The sequence below is a fragment of the Centropristis striata genome, chromosome 16, assembly GCF_030273125.1.
Source record: "Centropristis striata isolate RG_2023a ecotype Rhode Island chromosome 16, C.striata_1.0, whole genome shotgun sequence".
Classification (NCBI taxonomy): Eukaryota; Metazoa; Chordata; class Actinopteri; order Perciformes; family Serranidae; genus Centropristis; species Centropristis striata.
The window spans coordinates 16,849,297-16,866,327 of NC_081532.1; the positions used below are offsets into that span (position 1 = coordinate 16,849,297).

The 17,031-nt window shown below is 40.0% G+C and overlaps 1 protein-coding gene across 1 annotated transcript in view; it reads right to left on the bottom strand.

Annotated features, from left to right (window-relative positions):
- kiaa1109 (KIAA1109 ortholog) overlaps positions 1–17,031 on the bottom strand; it is a 106,496-nt gene that overhangs the window by 67,951 nt on the left and 21,514 nt on the right. The window contains exons 16-31 of the mRNA XM_059352715.1: positions 16,897–16,994; positions 15,713–15,897; positions 13,995–14,101; positions 13,618–13,850; positions 12,425–12,643; positions 11,859–11,996; positions 10,838–11,014; positions 9,838–9,966; positions 9,112–9,231; positions 7,690–8,021; positions 5,649–5,899; positions 4,626–4,866; positions 3,316–3,807; positions 974–1,247; positions 648–785; positions 78–148 (exon numbers count right to left, since the gene is read on the bottom strand). Of these exons, the coding sequence (XP_059208698.1) occupies positions 78–148; positions 648–785; positions 974–1,247; positions 3,316–3,807; positions 4,626–4,866; positions 5,649–5,899; positions 7,690–8,021; positions 9,112–9,231; positions 9,838–9,966; positions 10,838–11,014; positions 11,859–11,996; positions 12,425–12,643; positions 13,618–13,850; positions 13,995–14,101; positions 15,713–15,897; positions 16,897–16,994 (3,205 nt within the window). The remainder of the gene's footprint in view (positions 1–77; positions 149–647; positions 786–973; positions 1,248–3,315; positions 3,808–4,625; positions 4,867–5,648; positions 5,900–7,689; positions 8,022–9,111; positions 9,232–9,837; positions 9,967–10,837; positions 11,015–11,858; positions 11,997–12,424; positions 12,644–13,617; positions 13,851–13,994; positions 14,102–15,712; positions 15,898–16,896; positions 16,995–17,031) is intronic.

Sequence of the window (17,031 nt, forward strand, 5' to 3'; positions counted from 1 at the left end):
AAAGAGATAATGATCATGACCAAAAAAGCATAGGGTTTTAATGTAAAGACATTGGGTCAAATGGGTATAAACAATACCTGTTGTTGTCCCCCATCAGCTGAAGTCCTCTGTCTAGTAGAGAGCTGGCTGAGAGACCCTGCTTTATCACCTGGAAGGTACAAAAAATGTTACACACAAGGGGAAAAACTTCTGGATCTGAAAGGTTAAGCCTTAAACCTGCATTCTTTCTAATGGCCAGCAGGGGGCGACTCCGCTTGTTGCAAAAAGAAGTTGATGGATTGAAGTCTGTGAGACAATGACCCTACTTCTCACTTGATTTATCGCTTCAGTAAAACAGTTTACAAAATTAGTTTTTGGTCTCAATCTGTGAAAGTATTCAAGCAGTTTATTGTTTTTTGGGTACTGTCTTAAAACTTTTTTTTTTTGCTAAAAAAGTTGGCAAAATGCAAAACTACCATTTCAATGAATTTACTGAACCAAGCTAGCAAGCAACTTTGAGCATAAGCTCCGCTTTGTCATCCAACTTCTGGCTCCACCAAAATGCCAAACTTCAAAATTGTGACATCATGGTGGCTATGTCAACTTATTTTATACAGTCTACAGTGTGTAGTAGTATATATTATTTTATTGTATAGTAAAGTATAGACCTTGAAGCTGGGAACAGAGAGCTGGTCAAAGGAGGCGGAGCTCTCCTCACTGGTGGGTGTGTCCAAATCTAAGGGGCGGTGCAGAGAAGACTTTGAAGTCCTCTTATTGGTGGGCTGCTTGACAGACCAATTTGAGACCTGGCAGAGAGAGTAAAGGTTGTTTTAATTGGAAAAAGTGAATATAAACAGGCTAGGCATTACCACAGCTTCTGGTTACATAAAAGCATAATAAGGAGTAAAATAACACTACACACACAAGTGCAACTGTTTTGATTATTGAAGGACCCCAGGAGTTGCACATACATGGATTAACTTTAAGGCTTTACCTGGTAGTGAGCCAAGTAACTTTGGTAGCATGCCATGACGTGGGGCTGGCGGGTCACAGGACCGGGTTCGGCCGTCTTCTCCGCCTCCACTGAGCTCTCCTCCTCCATGGCCAGAGCTGAGACGAAGGACGCCTGGGATGTGTGGCTGGGCAGGGGCTGGGGCGGCAGCGGGGGCAGTATTGGAGGCATGGGCAGGGGACGTGGCTCAGTGATCAGCTCTCCATTGAGAACGTAGGTTAGGGGTCCCTCAACACTGTGGTAGATGGAGCTCCGGCTGGGGAGAGGTGAATGACAGTGAATTTTATAAATTTACCCATACATTTCCTTTTAATGGCAATAAAGCAGCAGTGATGTTAAAAATGGCAACATCAACCATCTTTTTAACAAGATTCCGGCCAGATTCTGACTCTGTTTACACTTGATGTTAAAATGCGTCGTGGTTGGTTGGATCACAGGAGGACAGTGCTAAATACAAGTGTTAACAACCACCAACATGCATTGTGATCCAGTCACTCAAACAACTTGCCATGGCAGTCTGGGACTAGGGGTGTCAAGATTTAAATTCTTCTAAATGAAGTATCGGCCAAAATAAGCTTTTACACACACAGCGACACACACACACACACACACACACACACAGAGACACACAGAGACACACAGAGACACACACACACACAACTTGGTTGGCTAATTGACTTGAACTACAGGAAATGGACTTTTCCATGATATTCTACTGTATTGAGATGCACCCGTATAGTTGTCCCAGCATACTTAATACCAGGTAGCCCATCTTTTTAAAAAAAATAATTTGAAAATGTAAATGACATATTAATGACATATCGGGTCATAAAACCATTGACCTGTTCATCTTTACAAAACGCGACTCAATAGTCTAACAATAGCTGGCCTTCAGTGCTGAAAAGAAAAGTTTATATCAAAAATGTTATTGACTCATGACCATAAAATTGAAAACCCCTATCTGGATTACATTTGACCACGTGTAACACTGATGTGTTCTTATGCGTCCCTGACATAAAAAGTAATAAGGAAATCATAAATTCAGGATGTGGTGGTTGTTTGGAGGACAGCCAATCAGTGCTCTCTAACTTGCCCATTTTCTGACAAGTTGGATGAATTGTTGCGTCACCGTCTATTGTTTTGCCCTATGGAGCGAGACATGTTGAATTCTGCTGAGTGGCGGGAGTGTGGATGTGATTACTGTCTGCTGATCCTTTTGACCTTCTAGTAGAAGTAGTGTAGGCACTAATAAAATAGAAACGGTCAGCTGGAAAACAAGGTCTAAACAGGGTCTACCGTACGTCTTTCCTGTATAAAGGTTCATGTTCTTGAATGCAGCCTTGTGTTTCCACAAGCTGGTGCCTGTTGAAGCTTTTCATGAGACTGAATTGATTATTTGTGTTTGTATGGAGGCTGTATCAATCAAAAAGCGTGTTGAAATCAATGTGAGAAACATTTTGGGGTAATAGAAAAATGACAAGGTAGTTGCCGAGCAAGACTGAAATCCAATTTGCAAAAACACACCAGCAGTAAGTGGCTGCCCATGGATCAAACATCTCATTTGCTACAACACTTCCAGATCACATCCATCCTTGAATGATCGAATCAAAGTAATAAAATGAAAAAGCTGCAACGTGTTTCGCTTCGGGGCAAGTTGCTTAACACAATGAAATGCAAAACTCGTTGGGTATTAAACATAAAAATGCCATAACACAGTTAATGTATTCCTGCATATCGTGCCATAAGGACATTTCGCAATCATTGCAAAGATGTCAGTGTGAGTCATCAGAAGTAATGTGACCAAATTGTTTACTGCCTGTTTGTCACTCCAATCTGCAATGGCTTACAAGTACATGTCGTTAAATACCTTGTAATTCTTTCACAAGACTATCACAGTAACATTCCTATAAGGGAACGGACAAATTGGAGATTATGAAAAAAAAAGGGAATTCCTGCTTTCATCACAATCTTAAAATGTAAATCATAAATCACAAATCTGTCAGAATGGCCCCTTTAGCATTATTTGAAAGGGTAACACTTCAAGCAATCTGGCAAAGTCAGAACTTGCTAGACAGGTCATTAATTCATCTGCTCCTACAGATGAGAAATGAGAGACTCTTTGATGTTACTGTGAGCTGTCTAGACTCTACCATCACCTTAATCCCGTGCTTAGCTTTGTACTTGATCTGACCATCTGCACGGTCTCCTCTCAGTTTTTACAACCCTTTAACTTTGAGAACTTTTGTAAGTTCCACTGATGCTGAGCTCAATTTGCCAAAAACTCCACCCTCCGTTTCTTAAAGCACATTATCATTGAAGCTGACCTGTAGTTCTCCATGTGATACGGGGGCTGCTGTGGCTGCTGCATCTGTTGCCTCCTCTTCTTCTTGCGACCCGGGTACGTCCCCGGACCCTCGTCAGCGCTGCTTATTGGCTCAAAGTCCTCGGCGGCGGAGAAGTAGGCCTCGCTGTCGGCCACGGACATGCTGGAGTCGGCGGATCGGTACTGGTGGAAGGTGTTGGAGTCTGCTGACGGTGTGAAGGGGAAAGAGCCGTAGCTCCTGCGCTGGCGCGGTGAATCCAGAACGTTCTCGTCGCTGCGGGAAACCTCGCTGCTGAACTGGACGCCGCCGGACAGAACCGGCGGAGGCTTGTCGGTGAAGACGGCGGCTGACAGGCTCTTGGTGCTGCCAAGTCGACCTGAGTGGACAGAGGACTGGCGCTTGAGAGGGGAGCAGAGAGGCGAGCGCACTGAGGAGCGGTCCTGGGAGCTGTTGGGTGACACTGGTGAGACCTCTGGGACCTCACCCAGAGTGCTGCACAGAGAGAGGAGAAAATAACATGGCGGGGCATCACTGACTGATAGGATTGTAGTAAAAGAATAACGACACACTCTCTAGAAATCCTTCTTCCTTCTGTCAGGGTTCGTACACTTTTTCAGTGGTCAAATTCAAGTACTTTTCAAGGACTTTCACGGTCCATTTTCAAGCTTTTCCAGTACCTTTTAATGGCGTGTTTTAGATTTTAGAGTACTTCGATACTAAAAGGGGTAATTTCACTTAACCATACCACCAGCCACCGATACCAATGGTATTGAACTTTTAACAACTAAAAGTAGTTTGCTAATCTCATAAAACATACTGGTATGGGAATCTAGGGGCTAGGAGCAAAAGTTAGCTCACAAAAATAATCAACCTGCAGCTCGTGGAACTATACACTACCCAAACTAGGAGGAAAGCCTCACAAATGGGCCTACTTCAGGACCCCTCACATCCTTTATGAATTTGAAAAACTCCCTTCAGTAAGAAGATACAGGGTAGGGAAACAAGAAACATCTCAGAAACAAGAAGACGCAGGCGAGACGCAGGCGGATCGGTCTTCATTTCAGATAGGCTATAGGCTATTCAGTTTATTTATTTTTTTCCACTGAAAATGCGGTTATCTATGGTCAGATTCCAAGAGAAATACAGTAAGAATTTCAAGCATTTACAAGCACTTAATCCAAAATCCAAGCACTTTTCAAACCTTGAAATTCAACATTAAAATTCAAGCATTTTCAAGGATTTCAAGCACCCGTACGAACCCTGCTCTGTAGATGCTCTGCTTATATTTACTGTATGATGATGTTACTCACTCAGCAGGGCTTTTGCCGTTCACAGGGAACATGCGTTCTTCTGTGCTTGGCGAGGGAGTGTCTCTCTCTCCGGCCAGCAGAGGCAATGCAGCACTAGAGGAACTATTTTCTTCTGAGGAGGATGCGGAGCTGTGGGAGCGCTGGGGCACCTGGAGACTGAGGTGTTGCTGACCGCGTCGTTCCGGCAGCTCAGGAGGCAGACAGGGCGAGTGTGTGCCCGTCTTCAGTCCAACAACTTTCCCTGAAAAAAAAAAATACATTGTTTTTAGTAACTGTTGATACTTCCAGATTTTTTTTTGACTGTATATGTATGTTACAATCATTATTTTACACTTTTCATATTTTAGAGGGAGATGGTCTCACTAAGTTTAACATCATGAATAGGCCAGACAAGATCATGATGAAAAGATTAATATATTGTCCCTAACCTTCATACTTATTAGATGACTGAATGTAGTACTAGTAGTATTTTCTTTTTTTTATATTTATCAGAATTGAATTACTATACATTTTATTACTGCCATTATTGCTGTTTATTTTATTAACTTTTTATTTTAATTTGTTTTTAATTTACTTTTTTATTTTTTATTTATTTAAGGTATTTATTTATAAATACACCTATTGTTTCCCCAGAGGGTAATATATATATATATATATATATATATATATATATATATATATATATATATATATATATATTATTTATTTATTTATTTTTAAGATGCAAAAACACAATAAATTGTGTTTTGTCTGTTTCTCTACACCAAATGTTCCTTCCCATAAAATATTACAGAAACAACAAACTACTTATATTATCAAAAATGCCTATGCAATTAACCCCAAAATAAGACTTCCAGTATCACTCCCAGTGGTTCCTGTATTAAATCAGTAGCTGTTTTAAAAAATTATTTTACATTATGGATACTAACTATTCTCCATTTTGCTTGGGGATGTACAAAAAAAACCCTCAAGCAACTCTCCGGAGTAAAAGGAAATCTATAATAAATCTTTGCAAATGCCTACCATCCACTTTGGGCGTTTCCTTGGTAATAATCCACTCTGCTGGCTGTAGCAAAGACTGGCCGTAAGACATGTCTGCATCGGTGCTGGAAGAAGAGAACGCAGACGAGGACGACGGTGTCAGCTCCTCCAGCTTGAAGAAGTCCAGGCCCATGTTGGTACCGCCGAAGAACCTGCAGCCTCCGAGGCAGCCGCAGCGGTTCCTGCTGCGCTTGTTGCGAATGCCAGCCTCCTCTGGCCACAGGAACCAGAGTCTGAGGAGGACAGGGAAAAGGAAGAGGTAATCAAAGAGAATGAGGAAGAATGCACAAAAAAAAAAAAAAAAAAACGGATTTGGGGTACTGGGGTTGCTGAAAGAAAGTGAATAAAAACCAAAGTAATAATAATAACCATAAGAACAACCATAGAACATGCATCTCCCGAATTTCTAGGAAAAAGTAATTGTGAAATATATATATTTTACAAACATTCATGGACATACTTTATTGCTTTTTATGCAATCCCTCTACAGAAAACTGTGAAATATTTGGATGAACATATTCTAATGAAAACAAAGCCTGAATATCCTGTAAACTATTTGATTTAGCTTGCAAATGACTCACTTAAATGTGGATTTCAAAGAATTTCAAAAATGAATTGGCCTGCAGGCATCAGCAGAGGACAGGATGAATGACTGATACTGACTGATATCTGTGTTCTTTACTCTTTAAACTTCACTCAGTATTGTGAGTTTTGTGTCAGGAATAGGTTTATTTGTCTAACATTTTAGGTATGTTTCCAGTGAGACATTATTTTTTCTTTTTTTAAAACTGACAACTGAAACACATTTGTAATGAAAAAGAAAAAAAATATTGAAAAAGAATAAATCAGGATAAGAGCTCAAATCCATTCACTGTAAGCCTTGTTTAACCAATAGTACTTTGTGATTTCTTCGCTCAAAAAGAAAATTTCAGTAAATCATCTTTTTGTTACCAAAGCATTTATCAGCAATACTGCTACAATGGAAAAATATGATGTAAAAGGTGCTCCTAAATTTTGTGCTGGTTCTCCTAAAATGTTTTTGTCGTGACCACCAGTATTTCTTGTGGCCACACTCTCTTGCACCGGGGACCCTACGATGAGCATAAACCTGGATTGACACACTGTAGTTTCTATATGTCTATAAGATTTTGTCCAGTCTTGCAGACATACCAGACACTTGTAGATTAAATGTTGCATTGGTCTCCCTTTCTTCATCAACATCTGATTATCATATATGCCCTCTTTATTTGTTCAGCAAAGTTTCTTCTGCTTTGCAGAACTTCTGCTTTGGTATAATCTTACAGACTCGTAAATGTACATCGATGCAAACTTTACAATTTCTCATAACTCACCTACAGTACATTTAGTTAAACTAATAAGAAACCATCATGTCCAATTACAAGCTTGACAAGAACATCTGTACTCATAATTGGCTCCCTGCAGACCAATTGTGAGATCCTGAATTATGTTGAATTCATTATCACAGCAGTCTACCTGCAGATAATCACGTATCATGAGCTGGGTGACTGTACATGACAGAAAATGACTCATCTGCTTTTGTTGGAAAAAGCCCTGCTTTACATTACGAGCTGAACATCTCATGACTGCATCAGTGAGTCATGATACAGAGGTGTGATATAGCCAGTGAGTCATTTTCACACTGAAAAGAAGTTTCTGCATTGATATAAACAGTGTTTTTAACATTACCAGTGTTGAACAACTGGAGCCACTGATATATACATGAAATGCCACAATGCTGCTCTGGGATAGCTGAGGGACGACAACTAGAACCTTCCCCGCCACACACAGACACACACAGACACACAGACACACACACACAGACACACAGACACACACACACAGACACACAGACACACACACACAGACACACAGACACACACAGACACAAACCACACAGACACAAACCACACAGACACACACACACACACACACACACACACACACACAATGTGAGAAAAGCATGGAAAAGTCAATAACAAATGACAGTGTGTGGGTTTTCTACCTTTTGGTCTGAGCGTCATGTAGCTCCAGAAATTGCCTCTGGACTTCACATTTGGCAGGGTGGTCAGCAGCCAGGGCGATGTCTGCTGTGATGAGGTTCAGGTTGACTGAACCGGCCTCCAGCCAGACAGAGCGTCGCAGCAAAGGGGGCTGACCGAGACCTAATGGCTGACCAAGACCTTGACCCTGCCCAGCCGGCTGCAGCCTGGTCGCCTCGCTGTGCTGCTGCTGTTCAATGTACTGCCGGATGTTTACGTCCTGCACCACAGCGCTGATTCCTTCTCCCACAGCCTGGTTGTGCAGGTTGCAGTTGGCGACGCGAATGTTCGCCGTCTGGGGAGGAAGAAAGAAAAAAAAACATCTTTAAACATTCCAAAAATCAAGTCAAAGTCAAACTGTTTCAGATAAATATCTTTACTTAAAGGGTATCAATTTACAACCCAGATTGCAAAAAAAGTTGTGACGTTGTATAAAACATAAATAAAACAGAATACGATGATTTGCATATATTTTGCAACATATAACCAATTCAAAATTATACAAAAAAATATATATTTTATGTTGAAACTGATAAACCTAACCCATGTGGCTAAGTTACAGCTAGCTGGCTAGCCTTACTTGCTTGCTCACTAACGTTATCACTGGCAAAATACTATCTGGGTTGATAAGTTAGTTGGTTAGCTTAACAAATATCTTCAACAGCTAATGCCATCCGAGCTGCAAACTTACAACCCCAATTCCAAAGAAGTTGGGATGTTTTCTGAAACATAATTATTACAGAATATGATTTGCTCATCATTTCAAATTGTTAAACTTTTGTTTTTGTAAATACACACAAACACAAACAAAGATTTCTGAATTTGACGCATTCTTTTATACGTTTCAAAAAGCGTCCAAACTTTGGGGTTGAATTCTGTATTTACTGTATTTATTTTTTATAATATTTTATATTATATTATATATATATTATACATTTTTATATTATTTTAGCCGTAGATAAATGATGTGATGGTACAAAGCAAAGGTGTATAACTAATGATCGTTTCCACTTGCCAAGAACAATGCAAGGCAGAGGCAGGCCAACTAGCTAAATGTAACGAGATCTAACGCTAAGGTAAGCAAGGTAAGCTATTTGGCATGGATATGGCATTGGTAGCTCTGTAGCATTTGCTGATGAAGTAATTTGCAAACAGCAAGCTGGTTAGCATCATGGAGCCAATGTTCCAAATAATTTATAGGAAAATTACAGATAATGTTCATCTAAATATGATTTTATTTTTTTATTTTAGCATTCTATCAAAATGACACAGGATGCTGACTGCAGTTCACTCGTCAGCCACTTGTGTCATTAATACCGAGTATTTTCTGAAAGTTACACATAGTATCTTTAAAATGCAATACATACTTGGCTGGTGCCAATTACCTTGATGTTGGCAGCACAGCCATGCTCCACAACAAAGAGGTCAACTCCATCCATGGCCAGTCGGGTCATGGTGTATTTCAGCTCCTCTGACGTGCGACAGTGACCCGGAAGGCAGCTCATCTGAAAGAGAACCATCATTTAGGACTAGAAACTTTTCAATGGTTGAAAGGAAGCGATCTTTAATTTAGTCTGGCTGTGCTTACATAGCCTGTGGCCACAGCTGCAACTAATGAGGGCTCTCAGGCAGAGGTTTTAAAAATATCCTTGTTAGTATTCGCATACAAACAAGACATTTTGTGAAAAAGACTTGTTTTCTCTCAAAGTTTTTCATACATCATAGTGTTGTGTATGTAAGCCATGTATGGTGAGAACATCAATAGTTTTGTGTTAGAGGCTGTTGTTTCAGGGAGTTCCTTTAGCAGTGTGAAAGTGTCCTTTCTGAGTCATGCATCATTACACAAAAGTTCACAGTGGGCTCCTTTTATTATCCGGTGTCAGTCGCTCATTTTATGTTCACACTAGACAGTTCTGACCAAACATTGAAATCACCCCCAAAAAAATAAAAGCTTTCAGCCATAATGAGCTAATTTGGTAGCTTCCAGTGCGAGATTCAGACAGCTGCTAACTAGATCAAACCGATGCTGGGCAGCAAGAGCAGATAAAGTGAAAATGTGAGAAATGAGGCTCAGACTGTGCAGCATTTTATCGTTTGCTTGTTGTATGTACCTTGGCATCACAGATGCGGCGGTCAACACCGTGCTGGCAGATGACAGAGGGCTTGGGTTGTTCCAGCTGGAACTCTCGGGACACACCGTGGAAGAGGAAAGTCTCACCCCACTCGATCATACTGGCCACCTAATAATCACAAACAGGCCTATTAGCACTTCAAAACAATCAATAAATACATTTACTGCGAGGGCAAATGCACAGAATAAAAAACAGCAGTGAAATAAAGACAGACACTGTGGAGGTGGACAAAGCACAAAGAAAACACGTTTTGAAATACTTTAACACAGTCAAACACACTCCCACACAGCTGACCCAAAGATCCATGATGTAATAATTATCTAAGACTGCACACATTTATCCCGTCCACATCAATATTTCTTCTGCCAATACATTTGGGAGCATTGTTAATTTGTTCATAGTTGTTTACCTTTCAAAGAGATTTTTTGCATTATTTGCTCTAGTTGTGGCATACGGAGTTGCAGCATTTCTAAGAACTGAATAATGTCAAATGAATAAACAGCTGCAGCTACAAATTGGGAGTGCAGACGTTTTCTCACCTTTATGGTAAATGCATTGAAATGGCCCAGAATACACATGAATATAATGTGTTAACACGGAGTATAACAAAATGCACATATGGAAGTTGGATTAATTGGGTTATTTTCACAGGAACTGTCAAACATGTTTCCAGCATCCTTTTTAAATTTAAAAAAATCCACTAAATTGTGAGGGAAATAGCTTTATTTTTTTTATTTTTGGTTGCTGGGGGAAAAAATCCTCACAGTGTATTACACATTTCAATTAAGAGCAACTCTGACTACTCTGATTACTGGCTCAATTTGGAGATTGGCCAAAATTAAAGTCACATAAACTTCAGTTAAATAACTTGTTAATATTTTGAATAACAGCTTTAGGAAATAATGACCATCCCCCCAAGGCAGCTGATCTAGGGAAATCAGTGACTTCCAAATCACTCAAGCCAATCAAACACACAGACCTGTGGAACAGTGACCCTGCCGGTGAGCCCCCCGGCCTGCATGTCGATGAGCCAGGCGTACTCCAGCGTGTCAGTGCCCAGGGGGAGGCCCTGAGCGGAGAACATGGCGTGTGCCCTCATCTGCAGACCAGACAGACTCAGGTGGCCGTCCCTCAACACCCCGTCCGCTGTGGGACGCTGTGGATTCACACACACAAAACACACAAATATTTTTTATCTTATATCACCAAACCTACAGAAACTGAACATAGCAATGTTCATTCCATAATGTCCCCGCATGTGGAATAAAAAAAGAAGCGTGTTATCTCACTGGAGGAGACACACGAGGGATTCACATTCTTTGTCAGGGATTATGGGAAGATATTCACTCTGAGCAGTAAATAGGATCCAACTCATGGCTAAAGCTTAGAAAATGCTGTGGTTATACAATATGCAGGTGCTTATGCAAAGATGTGGTTGCTGAAAAGCATGTTTGACATTATGCAACTCTAAACCTGAAAGCTGTATTCAGGGCATTTTCTAAAGACTGAGTCACCCCTTCAGTAAAGAGTAGCTGTTTGTGTATTAATTACCTTGTGCCACATAGGCTAAGTTTGTATAACTGCACTCGATTAAACTCTCTTGCTAACACCTTCAAATTAAAAGATGAATGTCACTTCTACATTTAGACTTTTACGAGAATAATTGCAATTTTTTTGTGGTTCAGAAACAAAAAGAATAAGCAATAATAACAAATAATAATATTAATAATGAGCAATAAACAAAATAATAATAAGCAATTTAAATAATAAAAATATAAACAATAATATTCATTATAAATAATACATAAAAATTATAATTATAATAATTCAAAAATACATAAATAATAATAATAACAATGATATAAAAAAAAAAAAATCATCATTTTGGGGACAGACTTTTATCTACAGACATGCTTTCCTTTTCTGTTCAATGAATGCACTATACAGAGTCAAACTAGGCAGCACATCACATCAGGCACACGTGTTTTTGTGTTTCTGACCTGGTAGTTGTCACTGATGAAGATGTGAATGGGAGACAGGAGCAGCTGAAGCATTGTCTCCTTGTAACCCTTTTTCATCTCAAAACACAACCGCTCCAAGAAGCCGGATGGACCTTCGGGACCCTCGCTGCTGCAGTGCTGGAGGCAACAGAGAGGATGAAAACATGTAGACTCATGCATCAAGTTGTTATCGTAAACATAAACATCTCAAACAGCTCAAAAAGCATTGCTGCCAGGTTTAAAATTAAAGTTATTCCTTAAATGCAAGGTAAGAAATGAGGCGAAATATTAAAGTGGAATGAAACATATATCTTTACAGCGGATTTCTTCATTTCTTTCTTTTCTCATATGCTCTCTTTTTTTTTTAATTAATTACCTACAGTTTCTATTGCCATACATGAAATCTTTATAATACATATTTCCTTTCTTTTTCTTTCATTTGTCCACATTTCCACTATTTGTATTTCACACTGTGGTGATGGAATAGTGTCATAATCTTTGATCGTAGACCATTAACTTCTCCACTGAGCTCTGTGAACTGAACTACCAGCAGTCACCAGCTTTACCATTGGCAGTCGGCCGTGGACTTTGTAGAGGTTGATGAGCACAGTGATGTCCCAGGGGCGCAGGTCCAGGGGATGGATGTTTGAGCCTTCCTTCTGTTCGCTGTCCTCCATTCCCAGAGGAGACCAGCCGAGGCCTGACGAGGTGGAGGTGGACAACACAGGGCTGGACACGGCCTCCTCAAAGTCTGTGTACATGTCGTCCTCGCCAAAATAGTTTTCCTGTGGGAACAGAGGAAAGACATGTTAGAATGCCTTTTTCATTACTAGGGACGTTTGGGGCTTTTTAACTTGATCATTTTGGCTGTGTTAATGCATGTGGCATACATTTTGGCAAGGGTGTGAGATGGGTTATTTTGCAAATGCTGAAAGTTTAACCTCAGTTCCTTTGATAAATATTTAATTAATTTTGTGGCCAAAATACAGACACTCAGACTCATACAGACAAAAATGTCCCGAATGAAACCCTTAATAACCAATTTTTTTTTACCATAGCCATTACAGCGTAAAATCATGCATTCTACTATATCAGGCTTTCAATCTGGAGCCCTGGCTTCAAAATTGTAGTTTTTACTATTTTCCACCAGATTGAGACATTTTGTCATGTTTGCCCTATGGAGGCAAAAAACATGCTTTTTCCTGGTTTCCAATAGAGTTATTGCTGCTGGATTGTTAAGCACTGCAGTACTTGATGTAATATATCAAACTCAGTGTTGTTGCTAGTTATTGCATTTTGCTGTGAAAGAATAGCATTTAGCACACTGATTCTATTTAATTAATTTGTTTATTTTCATGTAAACAAACTGGCATTTAAAGGGTTAAAATTCTGAAAATTAATAAATATTTGGTGGTTAGGATCAGAACTGATGTTTGTTAAATAATTTAACTCTGTCAAAGTGGAAAATAATATATACATAACTTTATGGCCGTATTAATACCAGGACATTTTTACATTTGAGGACACTGGAGCTGGACATAGGTGCACAGAGGTTAATAAATTATAAACTTCTAATTACTCATTACACAAATGATTTCTTGGTGCATTCATAACTACCCAAAATCTGCACCAAGCAACCACACTAATACACTGAACTACTGATTACAGCAACAACAAAAAACACCAACACACAGTGACTGACGACTGTCACCAAATTCAAGAATGTTGTTATTAGAGACTGACTGGAGGATTTTCAAACCTTGATGGAGATCAGTGCTCGGAGCAGAGGCCCATAGAGGATGATCTGAGAATCTGGAGACATCTCCATCTCAACGTGAAGTCTGTCGGGGGGGAGCTCCGAGGGGTCCGTGGGCATCCTGCTGTGGGCAGCTGAAGCCGATGTGGAGGTGTAGCGTGGTGAAGCGTTGTGGTGCACTGAGCTGTGCTCCGGGGGACGCAGAGCTGACAGCATGGATTCCTCCATCTCAGACACTTCAGGCACAAACCACAAGCATGTTAGAAAATGTTATGTAAAACCGCCTGGGAAGGGATTTAAAAGATAGCTATATTTCATTTTGTTTCATTGTTGGCTTTAGACAGAACAACAAAGAATTGATACGAAAGCATGGAGCTTACAAGACTGTTTGAGTTGCTCATCAGCCTTCTGGGGATAAATGGGGTGCCAGGTGTAGTCAATGATGAGCAAAAAGTTGGGTACACTCCAGCAATCCACCCAGCCAGCTCTGATGTAAAGAAGATAAACAGAAAACACACAGTCATAATTCTGAGTTTGTCATCATTTCAAGTGGATTTTCCAGTACATCATTCGCTTTATGACCCGTTCAATTCAAGGACATACAGTAGAGGCAAGAGACAGCAAATGTGTTGCGGCTGATTTCTCTGCAGCATAGAGTGCACCGGTCCAGACAGAATTCGATCGCAACCTCCCGGGGGGTAAGTGGCTCTCTAGCAGTGCTACATCAGTAAAGTCTGGCTCTGGGCTATGCATTATAAATGATCTAATTGTTGACTTATCATGTACAGAGTGCACGATGCATGTGCTACCCAAGTAGCAAAGGTCAAAGAATCTCTTTGAACTTTCCCTGACCTTTAGGGTGGTGCTGCTCACATGGTGGAAACAGACCTTGTTTTGCCGCAATCTCCAAAAGGATTGCAGAATAACACAGCTGTAGACATTAGGGGGTCTAAATTAGAGATGCACCAATTAATCAGCCGCTGACCAGCCAATTTTCAATTTGACCACCCATGTACCACATGTTGTCTTCGTAGATGCAGCATCATATTGGAAGAATTGCCACTAGCATAACACTTATTCCTCGCAATTGTCCTTACACTACAGGTTACACTAAATCCAAATCCAATCCTTTGTCTTTCAAAGACTTACTGACAGCTGCATTCAGCACCTCATCTGTGCTAAATGAGAAGTTTCACTGGGTTATTGGCTTTTTTCACCTGTAATAACTTAATTGAAAGTTTTTTTCTTTTTCTGTGCAATCCTTTTGACTGAAATCTGTGAAATTAAAATGAACCATACAATACAGGTGCATCTCATAGAAAAGTTTATTTATGTCAGTAATTCAATTGAAAAAGTGGAACATTATATAGATCCATTACACACGGAACGAAACATGTCATGTCTTTATTTATTTAATTTCTCCAAATTAAAATGATTATGGCTGAAATTTAAAAAAGACCTAAAAATTTAGTGCATCAAAAAAAAAATTATATTACAAAAGACCAATTTTAAAAAGTATGTTTAATATGAAAATGTTAGCCTCTGAAAAGTATGTCCATCTATATGCACTCAGTGCTTGGTTGGGGCCATTTGACTTGAACTATTGGAAATGGACTTTTCCATCATATTCTAATTTACTGATATGCACCTGTACATACGCACCCCAAATGCTTCATATTTTTTAAAGAACTATTCCATCCCTACTGTAAGTTGTCATTAGTTCTTATAAAGAAGAAAGAAAATTGCAGTGCATCTCAAGTTTGAATGGAAAATGTTATTATGGCATCCCTGGCAAAGGCTCCAAGAAAAGACAGAGTTTCTACCTCTTATCTTCATCTCAAATACCAAAAAGAGCCCTATTACACAGGCTATTGCATCTCACTTAAAACCAAGTGAGGCAGCAACTGCTGAACGAAGCAAAGCATAAAAAGTGAAGGTTAGTGGTACATTTACTTTAAATTACCACCTACTACCTTGGCAGCACTTCCTTTCTACCTAATGTGAGTCAGTGTTACGATGATGAGTCATCCTGCTCTTTGCTAACACGCTCGCCTTTATGCCCACAACTAGAGAGACATAATTCCCAGGTTTAACTCACTCAGCGTGGGTGATGTTCCTCCATCGGGACTTGGCGGGTTTGGGAGGCGGAGCACCTTGGTTCTCCCCCGGCATGAACATGTCAGGGGGCAGCTTGACGTTCTGGTAGTCTTTGGCCAGCGTGAGGAGGGGGTAGCGGCTCGGGTGGCACTCGGGCAGAGACAGCCGCATGTCGGTATCCTCTGCCTGAAGAGGACAAAGCAAAGTATTTGCATAATCTATCTATAAAAGCAAGAAGTGTCTGTGTGTGTGTGTGTGTGTGTGTGTGTGTTAGGGTTGTCAAAAGTATCGATACTTTTTTGAGTATCGATACTAAAACGTTGTATCCGGATACAATACTCATTTTCAAAAGTATCGAGTATCTGAAGCTTGTTATCATAGTTGCAGTTTCTTTTTGCACAACTGTTTTTTATTATAAATATTTAACCTTCTGTTCTGTTAATCTTTACATGTTGCATTTTTCTTGTTAATAAAAATATTTCTGTTAAATTTTGGGGTCTTTGTGATATCGAAAATGGTATTGAGTATCGAATATTTTCCTGAGTATCGGTATCGAGTTGAAAATTTTAGTATGGTGACAACCCTAGTGTGTGTGTGTGTGTGTGTGTGTGTGTGTGTGTGTGTGTGTGTGTGTGTAGGGCATATCTCGCTGACTGTTAGTCAGACTGACCTAAGATTTCATATGTGGCTTTCGCATGGCACAAAGGTGTGCATCCTCGATTTTGAAGAATTTTGAATTCATTTTTCAAAATATCATTATTTACGTAGGACGTGTTGCAGCATTGCACTGTTTCCAATCGGACACCTTTTAGAGGAGCTCCGCATCATTGTGTGATAGGCCTACACCTGGTCAATAACCCAATTCACTCTGGATTTCTAAGCCTGACTCATCTCATCTGTAAGTCTATTTAGCCTACCTATCTTTCAGAGTTTTAAAGTGCACTACAAGGTTCGATTTTCCAAAAATATTGGAATAGTTTCCAGCAAATAATCTCCAACTATACGAATACATACTTCCTACGGGCACTGCACTGGTATATCTAATTCTTAAAAAACACATTATAACCAATATAAAAATACAGAGTATGTACAGTCAAACATGTGTAGGAACATTTTTCAGACATAAAAATCACTGTAGTTGAGGGGTTTAAGGAACAAATCATATTCAGTTAAAGCATGACTCACCTTCAAGCTGAAGCGGGTATGGCAGGTGGTGGGAACGAACTCGTTGAAAGGCAGAGTGAAGTCTATATTGAGCGTCTCACCGCATGCTGCCAGGTACACTATATGAGATCAATAATGCAATTGATTAGTCTGCCC